The sequence below is a fragment of the Leptidea sinapis genome, chromosome 1 (genome assembly GCF_905404315.1).
Source record: "Leptidea sinapis chromosome 1, ilLepSina1.1, whole genome shotgun sequence".
Lineage (NCBI taxonomy): Eukaryota > Metazoa > Arthropoda > Insecta > Lepidoptera > Pieridae > Leptidea > Leptidea sinapis.
The window spans coordinates 30,547,520-30,565,149 of NC_066265.1; the positions used below are offsets into that span (position 1 = coordinate 30,547,520).

A 17,630-nucleotide genomic window follows, 5' to 3' on the forward strand; every position below is an offset into this window, starting at 1 on the left:
TACAATTCATCTATTCTAAAAACGGAATCGTTATAACCGCGACACACTTATAATTTGTCACTGCACTACATCGCAAATACCACCTCTCCTTAGCGAACAATATTGACATTTATCTCTGTAGATCACTGTGAAACACCTGTATCAACGCCGAACACCGCGGTTGCAAACTGTCCTAATTTAAACTTAGCTCTGGCACGCTGACATTTGCACCTCTGCGAAATAGTTACTACTGGCTCAGAACGCGAAGCAACAGCAATTCTAATATTACAAAATGATCGTGACCATAATATTAATAACACAAATACGGCTTGTAAAGTAAACGTCGTTTGCCGGAATCACCTTGACATAATGGGTAGTGACTAGAAGTTGTAGATGTCAAAATACTTTTGCTATCGACATTATCTTTGCCTCTTGTCATTGTATGAAGCTGCTTTGTGATAGAGGTAGTGGAAGACACACAATTGGAACTTCAAAGTCCTTGCTTAAATCATTACCACGGGATCAAACCGTACACGAAGATCATGTTAAGACAGTTTTCAGTAGTTCACCCTGGCATAATTATCAACGAAACCGTATCGCTTTTTCAGTTTGACAACAATTTACAAGCGAACTCACACTTTTTCATCGAATCCAAGAGATGAAATCATTTATAAGGCTCAACACGGTTGTAAGAAATTTGGCATTTGTTATAACCGTGTTGAGCGTTCGAAAGAAAATTGAAAAAAAAAACTATGTTTAAAAAAACCAACTTCAAAAACTGAATACATAGGTGTCAAATAACTAAAAATTTAATTTAATACACCTCTTATGCAAACCTTTACCTTTAATATTAATAAAATACTATTATTTATATGTGCTACTTATTGATAGGTTTTAAGTCAGTGCCAAGCCCTAAACATAATATTATAAACAGGTAATGTAATTATTTAGGTTGTCTGGCCACGACTTTTTTTCTAGACGAAGCTATCCAGCTCAAAGTCACGCGTGGCAAGTGTAGGTACCTTTATTACACTTGGCTTGGCACCGACTTCAAAGCTATCAATATGTAGCACATTCAAATAATAGAATTTTATTAATATTAAAGGTAAAGGTTTGCATAAGAGGTGTATTAAATTAAATTTTTAGTTATTTGATACTTTTCAGATTTTGAAGTCGGTTTTTTTAAACGTAGTTTTATTTTTTACGTTTTAGTGTCAGTTAATAATTATATATAATCAACCTGGATGAAAACTCCAAAACAAGCCGTACACAAAAAAAACAATTATGTCATCCAGGTAGACGAAAAATTTCATATAAATGTTCATAAAATGAAAACTACTGGGCCAAACTATGTAAAATTTTTATGGGACCAAATGGCATCGATTTCGCATCAAACTAAAAAACTCCGTAAATCGTCATCATAAATCTCAGAGTAATCGGTGTACATACATAAAAAAACCGATCGAATTGATAACCTCCTCCTTTTTGATGTCGGTTAAAAAGAGCGAATGTGCAGCATCCTACAAAGAATTAATAATAATATGAAAAAAGATTTATAATCCCTACAAAAATTATAAACGGTATTGTTATTTTTATAAGACGTACATATAGAGCAAGAAGTAAAGAGTACAGAAAAAATAATATATAATTGCAGGTATACATAACAGACTAGCACAAAGCGATTGACGAAAAAACGAAGAGGCAAAGACATCCGTCAGGATAATATACACCAGTAATAATATATATGTAATCATTGTATCAATAGCAGACAAACACTCATGTAAAATATATTTGTTTCCATTCAAATCCGTCAAAGGCGATAAGATAAATTCCTCGGATAACTCATTGCACGCAATACACAGACCCGATAGCAGGAACCAGATTAATAATTATATAGAAGTTTTAAATTTACCGTTTTCTGAATTGCATCACGTGAAGACCTTCGTATAGTAAGACGTGGTTTAATTAGAGGGCATATTTGTAGCGTTTAATCTTTAAAGCTTCACAATGTCGACATGTTTGATTACTTTATTAACAGAAATTTCACAATTTGATTATAATTCAAATATAGATTTATTAATTATCACATTAATTTTTAATAAACTAATTTGCGTCATTATTTTATCCCATTAAGCTTCATCAAGACGACCTTATGAAAATACGTGAGTATTTCTTTAAAATGTTTCAAACAGATATTATACATACATGATTCTGCTGACCACCCAGTATGCCAACTATTGAAGTATTGGTCTCACTATCGTCGGAATCTCTCAGCGTTTCCAAACTATTATCTAAATCATTCTTCACGCTACCATTTATTTCACTATTCCCGGATTGATTAAGGACTATAACAGTGTCATCAACTTCGTCTCTAGTTCCATTCCAATCAGATTTACTCGTATTTAAAGCTGTATTGACAGTTTCGTTTATTGCAACATTCGATATTCTATTATCATCACGATCTAAATCATCATCTGTATCACCGAAGTCTGCATCGGTGAACACTTCACCTTCTTCGTCAGTGTTCTCTGGGGTCGGCATCTTAGAACCGTTAGCCATTTGCTTCGAATGACGTCACTTATTGTCACTTGTTTTGCGAAAGTAAACACTTAATTGTCCGCCGTTCTCGCATTCTCGTCTAACTATAAACAAATGCTAAATGAATTGTTAGGCACGCGTTTCAAAATAAATTTTTATCAAATTAAAAATCTAAGACGGACACGAACCTGCTGTAATACAATTTGCACTGCACTAACGATAAAACAACACCTTATCTAATCAACTTTGTATCGTATATAGACTGTTTTTAACACTTTAAAATTTTAATTAATATCACTAAACTGAGTTGCATTGACGACACACAACTTGATACCGAGCGTGGTTTAAGTGACGGTTACTTATCACTTTGTTTGTAAATATTTAATACACGACAAATAAAACGGGGGCCGGACGAGGTCGCAAGACACGCGCCGTGCCCGCTGCCACTGATCAACTGTCGACACTCGAAACTCGAATGTGGACTGCAAAGTTGGAACGCTAGGGCTCCGCGACACGCGTAAACGGTTCCGCTAATGGCACATTACCACTATCTACCGAACGACGTATTGGAAGTGTAACAGCACCATTGTCGACAACTTAAATATGTTTTGAGAGCATTGCCATATTTTTTCGGCTTATGAACCATTAGTGTAACAAACGAGTTTAGTACTAAGACTGTGCTGTCTGTCCGTCTGTCTATCGCACGCTGTACCCAATAAAAGCAAAAGTAAACTAAAGTATTACTATAATAGAAAGAAAAAAAGGAACAATATGTTATGTATTTTAATGTGATAACCCTCACTTCTAGGATTAATATACAAATAAAATTTGTAAAACAAAATTTTATGTACGATGCGGGACTCGAACCCACGACCTCCGGCGTTCCGTGCCGGTGCTCTAACCAACTGAGCTAACCGTTTGAGTGACTTTTTGTTTTTCAAATTTTATTTGTGTAAGAAAAATATGTTTCTTTCACAAAATTATTTAAAATATTATATAGAGTTTATATGCACTTTTAATTTTATTTTACATTGACAATATCTTGTTTTTTGGTACTATCTCTTAGGTATTAAGATCTTGTGAACAAGTGCCAATCGTAGGTTTCTAGGTAAAAAAATTACATCTTATTTAATTTAACACCTTAATAATAAGGTGCTATTTTCTTGTGAATGACATATGAAAATATATTCAAAACAAACATCTTTCCGATAAATTAATAGTCATGTCGGTCGATATTAATAAATAAAAAATAATCATTAAATCTTAGTAAAACCCTTTATTACATAATATAACAAGCAAGCGAGAATTGGTACAACCGATCACTTAACTTTAAAACCACCCTTTATGCTCGTTTACTCAAACCGAACGACGTCGGTTGTCCAGGCATTCAGCACGCGCAGTAAAAACGGGGCTTTAGAAAGACGTGAATGTATTACAAAGTCACTTCATGGTTTCTGCATCTGTAAACTGTGGTTACCCGTGCCATTTTAGCCTTCTTGCCAAACAATTGAAGTAATTGCAAAAAAGGAGGAAACTTTATGCGTGGTGGATTTACTCTATAGGTTTTGAAAACACACCCAAAATTTGTTGATCTTTATTATAAGGAAATTGACTTATTTTTTATATGATTAGATTTTAAGTTAGAAAGTTGTTTCAGTATAAAAATATGATAGTAGTTTTTTTACCGGTATTGCCGGTAACTTTTATTAAATCTAATTTTATTTGATAAAGTCGCTTCACCATACACTGGATTGGAAAATCTTATTTTTTAACTTAAAATTCTTTTCTTAAAATTTCTTCATCCTTCACATCTAACAATCCCTGTAGTGCTGCGATTACGGCCTACGGCCTTTCTTCACCCTTGAAAATAGGTAGGAATCACTGGTCGCTAGGTCGCGCTTTTATAATTTATCTACATATAAAGATCTAGTAACGTTATCTCTATCGTATTCGATCACGGTCTACCCTCTGTATCCCAGAATATAAAACCCATGCTCCTAACGGCAGAACGACTCGCCCTTATTTCTTAAGAGTTGGAAATGATAGTCTCTTCCAGGTCAGACGGTAATTTATTTCTAGATTGTAATGGGGGCCATTATTCATCCATGATTATAATTGATGATACTGTTGTTGTGACAACAAGATCCTGCGAAGCTCGAGAAATGTTCAGTCTCATTTGTTTTTCTGCAACCGTAAGCTTTCTGGAGAAGCAGCGCGCGGTAATTTTCATCCCTAGGCGTTCGTGGATAATACTTTGCACTCATTCAGTCAAAATCTTAGCTTCTTCGATAAGGTATGCAACGCGCTCACAGAAATACTTCACAAGTATTTCATTTGCAGTGATTCACTTAACAATGGGACAGCCAGTGTGTCCGGGACATTGTTGTTGCAGTATCGGTGCCAAACGCGCGTGCCTCGACGATTGATAGCGCATTGTCCCGTCTGGGCACACCTTTAGCGGCGCGCTAGAGACAATGTCGAGCGTCATGAATCGTGATGTACCGTGATGGGAGCTGATCTACAACGAGGGACTGCGAGAATTCGGACAAAATGACCATTAAATCGAATTAAAATCAGGAGATATTTTTACTAACGCGGATTTTTTTTCTAAAATACAAGCAGGTATATCATATAAAATAACGAGGACTATGTACATAGATGCGGTCGAACTGGTCGTGCTGGTAACAAGGGGTACGCATGGACGTTTTTAACTCCGGAACAGGGGCGCTAGGCGGGGGACGTTGTGCGTGAGATGGAGATCTGAGAGATCTCTGGGAGAACTACAAGGAAACAGAGGAGAAAGACGGCAAATAATTCACAAAGGAGCGGTTTCAGCGGGGAAGGCATCAAATCCGACGAATCAGAAGCTCAAGAAGTACCAAAAGGCGGCCCTGGGTTTGCAAGATTCTGACGATGAAGACGTGGAGGGAGATGGCGATCAACAGATTGAGACTGTGCTCGCTGCTAAGAAGATTGTCAAGGAAATCAAGCCAGGAGCGGGTGTGGCGCCAGTGGTCGCGGGTGCAGGTCCCGCTGGCTCCGACGGTAAACTGGAGCTGGCGCGACGGCTTGCCTCCCTCATTAACATCGCAAGGGTTTCGGCATCGAACAGAAGGGCGCCACTCAACAGGCGGCTGAAGCAGTCCTCAAAGGATCCACTTCTAACACGCATACGCTCATCACTGCTAAGACCGTGGCGGAACAACTGGCGGCCAAGTTGAATCCGAGGCTCAACTACCAACCCGGAGATGATATAAAATATGATATACCTGCTTGTCACTCATCCAACGCCTTGTCAAACAAACCTGTCAAAGACTTAGGCAACGTATTAAATAGATGAAAATCAGGCAAGTCAAAATTATAGCCTCAATTATCATCCTATGCATGAAATGCTTATGGTAGCTACTGTAACAAGGAGTTCTTACCTGCATATAAGAACTCAATGTTATGCGGTTGACAGTTAAGATTGAAAATGTAATTTAAATAGATTGAAGTGACGCGAAGAAGAACACAATCGAAGAAACAGAATAGATTTGAGATTGAAGTAAAGTAAAAACGGTCGGCCTCCATATTCATACAAATATTAAATAGAAAGTGAAAGAATAAAAATATAATATTACCAGAGAATATTAGATTATTTATTTATTGTATATATGTCGCCTTATGGCAATGGAAAATTATTTTATATACCATAAGAAAGCTGCCTTATTAAAAACCTAAATACGACCTAATTTTCTGTAATCTCTTATATATGAATACCTAATTCTGAAAAGTTCGCAATGTTATAGCCTTATAAGTCTAAATTTCAAAGATAGATTACTTACTAAATTATTCCAATTTCCATGAAAATTGTTTAAAACATAATCTGCTAATTGGAAAGCTTATTAGCCGGATTTAGTATTTAGTCTTATCTAAATAAAGACGTTGCGTTAGGTACTGTAGCGCGTGAATCCTCCCTCACACGCGGGATCGCTGCAGAATAAAACAATCTAATGTTCTCTGGTACTTCTATATTCTTATTATAACTTAATACATCTTATATTATACTAGCTGAGCCGACAGACGTTGTTCTGTGCATAATAAATAAAATACTGTTTTTTTTATGAATATGTCAGTAATATTTCATAACACCAAGAATTATTTTGTAAAATACTCTCCCTGTCAATGACGTTCTATATTATGTATTAAATGTCATTGCTCTCTGTTGTTAACTATAATGTTGTTTCACAGCAGATCTGTCAAACCGTGCGTCAATAAATTCTCTCATAGAAAATATATCCATACAAATATTGGAAATAAAAATAATTATGGGTCCCAAATCGAAATAAAAACTATCCTATCTCTCAAGTTGGACTAAACTGCACTCCATGAAGTAATCCCCATTAAAATCCGTTGATTAGTTTAGGAGTCCATCGCGGACAAACAACGTGTCACGTAATTTATATGCATTAAGATTTTAAATTGGGCCGAAGGCCGACCGTTCTTACTTTACTTCATTCTCTTTTCTCTCTCTATTCGATTGTCTTCTTAGCATTACATAAACTTATTTAAATATTATATTTTTAACTTTACGGCCAATCATAGAACAATGAGTTCTTATATGCGGATAAGAACTCCTTGTTACAACACCATGATAATATAATAATAATAATATTGACACACTTTTATACAAATTATTTTACCCAAAATTAGGCATAAACTGTACTATGGGTACAAGAAAACGATATATTTAATACAGTATACTTACTTAAACATACATAATATAAACATCCATGACTCGGACACATACATCCATATTCATCATAATATAAATGATTGCACCTACCAGGAATCGAACCCGGGACCTCTAGCTTAGTAGGTAGTCAAGGGCACTAACCATTCGGCTATATAGGTCGTCAAAGTAATATAATTGTATGCAAATAGCGGCGTGTGTTATTAATATAAATGGATGTTTATATATGTTCACGTACCTACGTTTAAATGTATAGTAAATTATTGTATTCAATACATATCTGCATCCATAGAACAGTATGCCTAGTTTGGGGCTACATAATAACTTAATATACTATAATACTTTTTGCTCTTAATAGTGATTTTCATTATTATAACACTAGAAATAAGGGATTGCATGTAAGTAATTCTAGTAGGCTTCATAAGATACATAATAACTTTAAGGGTGAAATGTATACACTTCTATAATAAAGTCCCAGCCATTGTTCTCTCAAAATGGCTCTGTCGTAAATCCTATTACTCCACTGCTGAATATCTAAATGATCGGTCATCCTGGGACTAGATTGTGATTATTTTATAGCGATAGAAATGACTGTACAATATTGTATAAATTTATTGAAAAGAGCGCAAAAAAAGAATGCTGCGAGAGTTTCTTGCGCCGCTTCTCCTCTCTCAGAGCGCCATTTGTTTCCGAAGCGGTAGTAGTATCTAGTTGTTATTAGAAATGACATCAAAAAGAATTCTAAAGGAATCAATTTTGAGAAAATAAACGCCTTTTATGCCTTCACAACTTGTATGAAAGTGTGGCATTTATTATTATATTTTCATTTTCCCTCTCTACCTGAACAAACCACATCAACAATGATCGCTGTTTATTTCGTAATAATTTTATCGCGTCATAAAATTACTAAAACGGTGCCATTAACCTTGCCAGCTTAACCAATATTTAAATAAAGCGTACTTTATCAATTCGGTGACTATGAAAACAAGATAGTGTCGCTCTACAAATTGTTAAATTTGAATAATATTACTAGTTTATCATAGAGTCATGACGTCACTAACTCTAATACCATCCCAACTTAATTGTAACAATTTTCCTCCTGAGCCGCTAACAGTACCTACCGTCTAGATAAAGCTACCCTCGTCAACATTTTTATCTAATATATAAAAATCTCGAGACCCCGGTGTTTGTTAATAAACTCTTTCGAGACGGCTGAATGGATTTGTATGAAATTTTGTGTGCATATCGCATAGATCTGACAATCGGCCAACATCTATTTTTCATACCTCAAAATGATAAGATGATAAGACCCACCCCCTAATATATTTTTTTATCTTTTTGACAATTTTTTTATTTCTATTTTATTATGATTTAGCATTAAAAATACATACAACTTCAAATTTTCGCCCTTCTATGATCAACAACTATTTTTGTATCGCTATCTTTATATTATTCTATTCCATACACAGATCCACAATAGGGTTGCAAGATGGCAATCGAATACAATAATTGTGGTATAATATAAGTTATGTATCTACGATATATTTGGTAAATCTGAGAATCAGTCGTCATCTATTTTTTATACTCTAAAAATTTTAATTAAAGATTTTTTTTTTGTTACCTTATATGGCAATACAACGTTTGCTGGGTCAGCTAGTATATCATATAAATCCAGTGTTCTGATGTTTCCAATAAACTCCTTAACTAATGAACGGAATTTGGACGTAGTTATGCAGAAAGGACCCAAACCACACACGCCAAACCGCACACAAGACACTTTTGAGTATAGGCATTTTAAGTGTCTGCTCTAAATAATATCCTTCCATATAAATATCCAAAATAAAACAGTTTCCGTGTACATTTTTCAAAATAGAGTTTGCACTAGATGACAGATTCGACCTTCAGGAGTATGATGGCATACTTAACTCTAACTCTATTTTGACCAGTGTGGTTTTGAGTCCTTTCTGCATAACTACGTCCATTTAATAGGGATCATGGGAAGAACAAACTGCACAACACTGCCAACTTGAGAGATAGGCAGGGGCGTGCATTGGTTTCTGGCAAGTTAGGCAATGTACATGTAATTAATTAGTCGTAGTTGCGCTTTAGTCCGAGAGTACTAAGTTTTGAGGTTTACATATTAAAGTTAGGTGTATATCAAATAACGCCTACTGAATCTGAAGACTGCCTTCAGTAGGCATTTAGTATCAGCTAGAGCAAGGTGAAATTTAATGAGTGGGTGCTCAATAAAAGTTTGGTTATCGAATAACGGAACCATATTAAACTGAAACTGTAGCTCTTGTGCTATATTTATGTAGTTTCTTAACGAGCACTGCTTATTGCCTATATGGTATGCACGCCTCTGGAGATAGGATAGTTTTTATTTCGATTTGGATATAACTATTTTCATTTCCAATATTTGTTTTTATGGACACACCTATTGTCTATGAGAGAATTTATTGACGCAAGGTTTGGCAGTTCTGCAGTAAAACAATTTCATCATAACAACAGTGAGCATATATCACGAAATAAAGATTGATGTTATGAATTATAACGTACAGAACAACGTCTGCCGGGTACGCTATCAATCAGCTCTTTTTAGCATTAAATAAAATAAATATAATATTAGCCATTTATACTGAAATCTTAATCTAATATACAAAATTCTCGTGTCATGGTGTTAAACTTTGAACTCCTCCGAAACGGCTTGACCGATTCTCATGAAAATTTGAGTGCATATTGGGTAGGTCTGAGAATCGGACAACATCTATTTTTCATGCCCCTAAATGTTAAGGGTGGTCGGTTTTTTCTTTTTTTTTTTTTTGGCATTTTTATTAAATTTGTTTCATTATGAGTTAGCATTAAAAAATACATACAACTTAAAATTTTCACCCATCTACGATCAACAGTTACTTTTGTATCGCGATTTTAATATCGGCAATACAACGTTTGCTGGGTCAGCTTGTTATAATATATATCTCTATGTTCAGTATGTCTCTTGACAAAGGCCGCCCCTAACAGTTTACATTGACCATTTTTGGGATGACTTGCTTCACGTATATTATTTCTAAACGGTAAAGTCCGACATTGGTAATAATATTCAGCGCTATAAAAACAATAGCAAGGCATATTATTATTATATTCTCCATCTTATGTTCGAGTAAGCACATAAGATCAACTTAATTTAAATAAAGCAAGGCATTCCTCGCTTACGTCACGGTCACAACAGCTAGTAGTAACTGCAAAGTATTAAGCCGGGTCTACATAACGAATTCGTGGAAAAAAATCTATGGAAAACTAAAGAGGAAGACTGGCGAGGCGACTGAACTATCGTTTGCTGTTGTTGTTCCTTCTACGTGAAGAAGATCTAATAAAATAGCTACCGTGTGTAGCCTGAAGTCTGTGACGGGCTTAATAGATTACGGAAAGAAAAAAATAACATGAAGGCAGCGACATCAAGGCCACACAATATGTTTAAAGCGATTACCTCGTTAATAAACTATTAACAATTCTCTTTATAACAGAAATATAACATATATAACAGAAAATCATATAGCTAACTCAGAATACAGTACAATAACGCTTTTCGAATATTAATGAAAAATCCCTCCGTACTGTAGTGCATCGGGCATGTTCGCCGAGGCAGGAGTTGCCGATTTTTTTGCGATAATGCGTCTCCGCATCGAGTCGTTCTGGAGTCGTCTGCGGGCGCTCAGAATCATATCCTTCGAACCATCGGTGACTGCCCGGATAGTCATTTCTTCAGGCATTGGTTGTCCGTATCACAGCGAGAACCAAAAATGAACGTGTGTAATTTTATTACTTTTAATTGTACACTTTTGTTTTATATTTTATATCTTATGTTTTAAACTTCACTTATATTTATATCTTATTTGTAATTTTATTTTGTAATATGGACTTGCTCTGAAATAAATGACTTCTTATTTCAATTGCCATTGTAAATTTATCAAGAGTAGGTATTTTATGATAATTATTGTTTCATTTTTGTGAATCTGCAAAACCATGATAACGAGTTAGCTTTCATACTAATGAGTCGCTGTTACTCAATCCGGCAAGTACAACTGAACAAATTTGGATGAACTTTTGCCCGTATAGTTTATAACTTGACTGTATACACACAATACGGGTATATAACGTGAATTAACACATAAAAATGGAGGTTAATAGCGCTGTGTGATCTGAATTATACCTTATTGAGTGAAGCTGAGCGGAGCTCCCACCGGGTGACTCCAATTAATGATTTCTGTGTTCAATTGTTACTCGGCATTTTCCGAACCGATTTAAAAAAAAATGATCTCATAGAAAGCTTTCGAAATTTGCTAGGTTATTGACGAATTTTGAATTTCGACTTGATTCAATTATTATAACTAAAAACAAACATGATTTACAAATTATTCTAATTAGCACGCGCTTTTTATATTCATTTAAGAATTAAGCCGACCGATCAAATCACAATAAGTTTTAATTGTAACACCGCTATCAATCGAGAGTGATTCGACTGCCAGGTTCTTAGTTATTTAATTTGCAAATCATCACAAGTTTCTCATGTGACCAAATAAGGCGCTAATTCATCATGTTTAAATATGGCTCCAAATTCGAAAAGATTCTTTTTATTGTTTTTGTTTCGTTATTGACACACAGACTTAGTTTACCTCGCTTCGCTCAAATATACGCCGCAGCGAAGCGGTACGACGAGCGATTGCGGCATCCTAGTTGTATGACCGCAAGAGTCCCCTATTTCTTTCATTGATTTTGCGGAGTGAGACTTCCGTACTTGTACTATGATATATTCTTTGGTAGTGGCTGAAAGATCATGTAATCCTGATCCCTGCTTTAATATGTTGGTGATTACTTACCCGGATGCTATATTTTTTATATCTATACTAGCTGACCCGGCAAACGTTGTTTTGCCATATAAAGTATAATTCACGCGATAGTTTTATAAGTAATTAAATATTGCCTATATTATAGCCTGTACATCATTTTGTTCTATTGTCAATAGTTTTTGCAGCGCACGCAAAAATAGGTTTTCGATTTTACACCTTGTGTTACAAAATAGCAATTTTATTACGGATCCCTAATTTTGAAAAAACATAGCCTATAGCCTTCCTCGATAAATGGACTACCCAACACTGAAAGAATCATTCAAATCGGACCAGTAGTACCAGAGATTAGCGCGTTCAAACAAACAAACAAACAAACACTGCAGCTTTATATATTAGTATAGATATTCGCAACACAAATAATTCAGTCCAAGAAATTTCATTACATATGACAATTCATAAAACGACCGGATGCGGGCTTTTAATTTATATGGCTAAAGATCGTTTGCCGGGTCAGCACTTGTATTTCTATTATTGTGTACAAGGACAGGTCAGTATCATCCAATATTACCTTATATATATTGTACTAATGAAATAATATAAACAATACAGAAGACCCCATACACTTCCTTCTGGAGCCCGCAAAATGGACACAATAGTGGATTAATTGCGGAAACAGGAGCTCCTATACCTATACATCCTTCTGGAATGCGAGGCCATTGCCAGAATCAGGCTGGGGTGTCTTAAAACAGCTTCACTCAAAGAAGAGGACGTGCCCTGCCTGGACCTTTTGAACATCCTACGCTTCTTAAAAGTAAAAGGGCTTGAGAATACAGTTTAAACCCCGGCACACGTTTCCTAGTCAGCAGTCTCGATTTTTCCACAGCTGATTTGTTTTTTGGACATAGGAAGTCGAGGGTAGGCGCGCTAGCGCAAGCAGGGGTCACAATAGATCCTAGGATTTTAGCGCATCTAAATCCCCTACTCAACATAATAATAATCATCAACATAATATTAATAATGCCTTCTACTCGGCTAAGTCAAATTAGCAAGTCTTTTATGGGGCGATGTATATGCTTTTACAACAGGATCCCAGAAAATGTTCAAAACAAAAGTATTACGTTATTCAAAATAATTGTTAAAAAACCACAGATTGGGAATGGCGCCGCCCTCAGGCTATTAAATAATAAGTTCAATTGTACAATGTTACTTTGTAAATGTTACTTTAATTGTAAAACATATTTTTGATGAAAAAAAAGGCTCGCTGAGTTTGTTGCGCCCATTCTTCTCACGCCTGAGGCATTCATTTTGGAATGGGAGGTAGTTTTTTGAGTTTCAATAAGTAATGTCACATCCTATTTTGAATAAAAATATTTGAATTTGAACATCCAATAGCCACAAATGTGCGCAGCGCGCCTAAACAAACTGAAGCAAATAGACGACTATAATAGCATTTATAAGAAATAGACGAACACCGCGCTGTGGCTACGTTTACTGTAATCGTTCTACAAAAACCACAATGCTAAACCTACTTGGATAGAAAAAGTCAAGACATTTATAAATTTATAATTAAGTACGTGATCTAATGTTTTTTTATATCTGCTATCCATCTGCGATCCCACTGGCCTTGTTGCCCATTCAAATATTGAAGTACAAAAATATTACTGTTTGGATATCAGATAAATACTAGCTACTAATATTAACTTAAGTGATTCAAAGTTAGTTCACTTCTCGACCACTGGAGCGCTAGTGGGATAAGTTTGGCAAAATATGGCGACATCGAAAAATGTTTCATAATCTACTGAGTTGGTTTTAGCTGGCTTAATGGACACAAACTGACCTGAGCAATCTTTATCACGAGTAATACCTCACCACACATTACAAATTCATCAATATATATAACTGTTTATCATTGAACTGAATTGCATTTTGCAAGCACAATTTGATTAGTTGAATTTAAGGCATTTCATTAATACGCGAAATTTAATGAACGGGCTAGCCCTTCTATTAACCAGATGGCTACAACATTAATAACCATTATTTAATGAGATTATCTACAAAATTGAAATGTCAACGACTCTTATTGACGAAATATTGGCGTCACCTCCGTGGAACACTCATACGTATTAACAAAACTCTATGTGACAGCATTATAAAGTGAAAGTTTGTGTACATTTTGAGCCATAATGCACGCGATTATTCAGCATTTATGTCAATGAATTGCGACACAGTTTGTTTACGTGCAGTTAGTGATGAAACCTTATGTAATAATAATAAATAGCTACTCGAATGTCCGGCAACGGAAATACCACGTATCTTTTTCAATGCTGTTCAACATTTTTTTTGTAGAATAAAAATTACGAGAAGAACTAATATGGCGACTGATTTATGACATTCAATCAAATTTACTAAGCATTATTTATAGAGCGGGATAATACCATTAGAATCTCAAGGGGACTCGCAGAAAAAGTGAGTCTCATTACAATTCCAATCTTAGGTAATTTATACGTTTAGATAGAGCCGTCTTGCTGCACTGCATGACAACAGTCCAAACAGCCACGTCTTACGCTCGCGATGCGTCACTTTGTTTTAGTGAAGAAAGAATGACTTATATGTAAGGCAAGTGCGTGTGGGCAAGGCGGGAGACCTCGTAGAACATTCGTCGACCAATTTGCGGATGTTTTGAGAAAAGGAAAAGTCCGACGCACCCGCAACCAGCGAGCATTTATGAAAAGAGTAATGAATGTAGAGGAAGCGCGTGAGGTTTGCAGGGATAGAAGCGAGTGGGATTCTATTGTCTCTGCCTACCCCGACGGGAACAAGGCGTGAGTATTTATTTTTATTTTTTTATGATAATAAGGGACGAGACGAGCAGGACGTTCAGCTGATGGTAATTGATACGCCCTGCCCATAACAAGGCAATGCCGCTCAGGATTCTTGAAAGACCCAAAAATTCTGAACGGCACCACAATTACGCTCGTCACCTTGAGACATAAGATGTTAAGTCTCATTTTCCCAGTAATTTCACTAGCTACGGCGCCATAATCTAGCCGGCATCCTGTGCATAGGAGCCCACTGGTAAAATATGTGAGTTTGCTGAAAATAGAGACTAACAGTTAGCTGCTATTTTTTTCGACGTGTTCTCTTTATTTATTATTTATTTTATACCAGCTATCAATAGATGACTTTAGCCGCGGGTCGGGTTTACTATAACTTAATACCGCTCCTCAATAGAAAAGCACGTAATCCTACATTAATTGTCCAACGCTCCATCTAAACGCTGCAAGTCTACATAAGAAAGTACAAACCGCTTCCTTCCGCGTGCTTCGTTCACCTCCGCGGCCAGCTCCGTGATTTATTACAACAACAATGGTTGCGCAATTAAGTGCTTGAGAATTGAGACTAATTTCTTCATTCAAATCGACCAAATTTATCACGTCACTTCAAAATTAGGCATTGTGAATTATCACACGGTGAAAGTTACAGAATAGAATCCCGCTGTGGGAAATTGGTGTTCGTATCTGCGTTTTTTTTTATATAAGAGGGCGTGCAAAAGGCTCGCGTGGTGGAAAGTAGTGAGGCAACCGCCCATGGACAATCTTAGTCCCTAAGAAGGTTCTCGAAGGTCCCTAATCCGTATCAGTTCGGGAATACTGCAGCCGGTAATTGATTGACACAAACTGGCTTTTTTTCTATGAAAATAAGGGACGAGTCGAGCCGGACGTTCAGCTAATGGTAATTGATACGCCCTGCCCATTACAATGCAGTGCCACTCAGGATTCTTGAAAGACCAAAAAATTCTAAGCGGCACTACAACTGCGCTTGTCACCTTGAGACATAAGTTGGTAAGTCTCATTTGCCCAGTAATTTCACTAGCTACGGCACCCTTCAGACCGAAACACAGTAATGCTTGCACATTACTGTTTCACGGCAGAAACAGGCGCCGTTGTGGTACCCATAATCCAGCCGGCATCCTGTGCAAAGGGGCCTCCCACTGGCTGTGCAAGGCGAGAAATTCCCGTAAAACACGCGGCTGTAGAATACTCCACGTCGACATGATGCGTTTCGAAATTTTTACGTAATGTCCGCTGGTGGAACGCCGGCTGTTCTGATGAACCCAAACCGAAAGTTTTCTGTCTGTATGTTTATCTGTTTGTTGTTTGTTAACATGCCATGACCGAAACTACAGTATTTAAATGGAGTTGAATATCGAAACAAATTGTTGGTCAGATTAATTACCGTATAATAATTTAATTAAAATTTGGAAATTATATTTTTGAATTAGGTTGTTGTCTGTCTGTCTGTTTGTCTCGGTCTATATTTGAAACGGTCGCCGCCCGGCTGGACCGATTTTATCATAATTCAATATAATAGGGAAGTAAACTAGGTACTAATTAGTAAATATTATTTAAAAAAAAAAACACTTATTACAAGTGAGTAACATATCAATGCAGTGTACGTGAATATTATAATCCAATTCTAAAGTCAGATTGATTCGCAGCTAGTTTTAGAGCACTCACGAGTTTGGGCCGGACATGACAGACGACGGACCTCGCGGAGTCCTCGTCGCTGCTCTCCAGGCAGTCGGAGATGGATGGTGAACGGCGCGCAGGCCAGGGCTTCACCCGCTCGGAGCCGCTCGGAGACACCAGCGGCACCACCCACGGGCCCTGGCCACGCCACCACGACACCAGCGCCGGCGCCACTCCCACAACCATCGCCAGCCCTAACTTCACCATGATCAACCACCCGACACTGTTCACCAACAATATGATAACACGACTGTCCAAGATGTCCGTCTTCTAAGATGTCAAGATTATCATGACTTGAACGCGAATGGCAACATAATTGTACAACCATACAAACTCTCAACATAAAAGATTATTTCGAATACATTCAAATGCACATATTCACTGGAAAACCGGCGCCGCGATCTATTTTAGTTCGATGCAGTCCCATGCACGCACTGCAGCAAGCACACCGTCACGCGACGCAACGTGACATCGCCACAATCACACTGGGGACAGGACGATCACGTTTAAATACAAACACGCCGCAAAACTTAAATGTTTGGCTAATATACTAAGTGACAGTTTGAAAAGTCGCAGGTCAGTTTCGTACGACGTCTGACTACCGAATGGCGCCGTCACTGGCGGTCGTTGACGTTGGACGGCTGGAGAGCCCCCCCTCGGAGTGGGTTTCCCCCAGCCCCGCTCCCTTCCACCGCCCGCCTACCGGAGCCACCCTTACTCCAGAGTTCAACCGAGCGACGGCCTTCGAAAGAACGCAACAGAATGCAACATGCAGTGTAGAACCAATCTACATTTTAAGTTCGTTAATCTACACCAACTGATATTTTTAGGAACAACGATAAAATATTCAAATTTCAGACAACATTCTCAATCATAACAGCATTGGAAGTAATTAATATTAATTATGGAATTGATCGCAATAATGATGATTATATCTTCCACGAATTGAATGTGGTTTTCTTTTGTGCAGTTATGTGTAAAGAAAAAGTAATTCGCATATTTTGT

General features: G+C 36.9%; 2 protein-coding genes across 2 annotated transcripts in view; one reads left to right on the forward strand and one right to left on the reverse strand.

Moving 5' to 3' along the window:
• Positions 1 to 2,993, reverse strand: part of LOC126964584 (leucine-rich repeat flightless-interacting protein 2) — a 31,955-nt gene extending 28,962 nt beyond the window's left edge. The window contains exons 1-2 of the mRNA XM_050807785.1: positions 2,706 to 2,993; positions 2,185 to 2,634 (exon numbers count right to left, since the gene is read on the reverse strand). Coding sequence (XP_050663742.1) covers positions 2,185 to 2,538 — 354 coding nt within the window. The 5' untranslated portion in view covers positions 2,539 to 2,634; positions 2,706 to 2,993. The remainder of the gene's footprint in view (positions 1 to 2,184; positions 2,635 to 2,705) is intronic.
• Positions 1 to 17,630, forward strand: part of LOC126964668 (germinal-center associated nuclear protein) — a 357,720-nt gene that overhangs the window by 288,825 nt on the left and 51,265 nt on the right. The window lies entirely within an intron of this gene.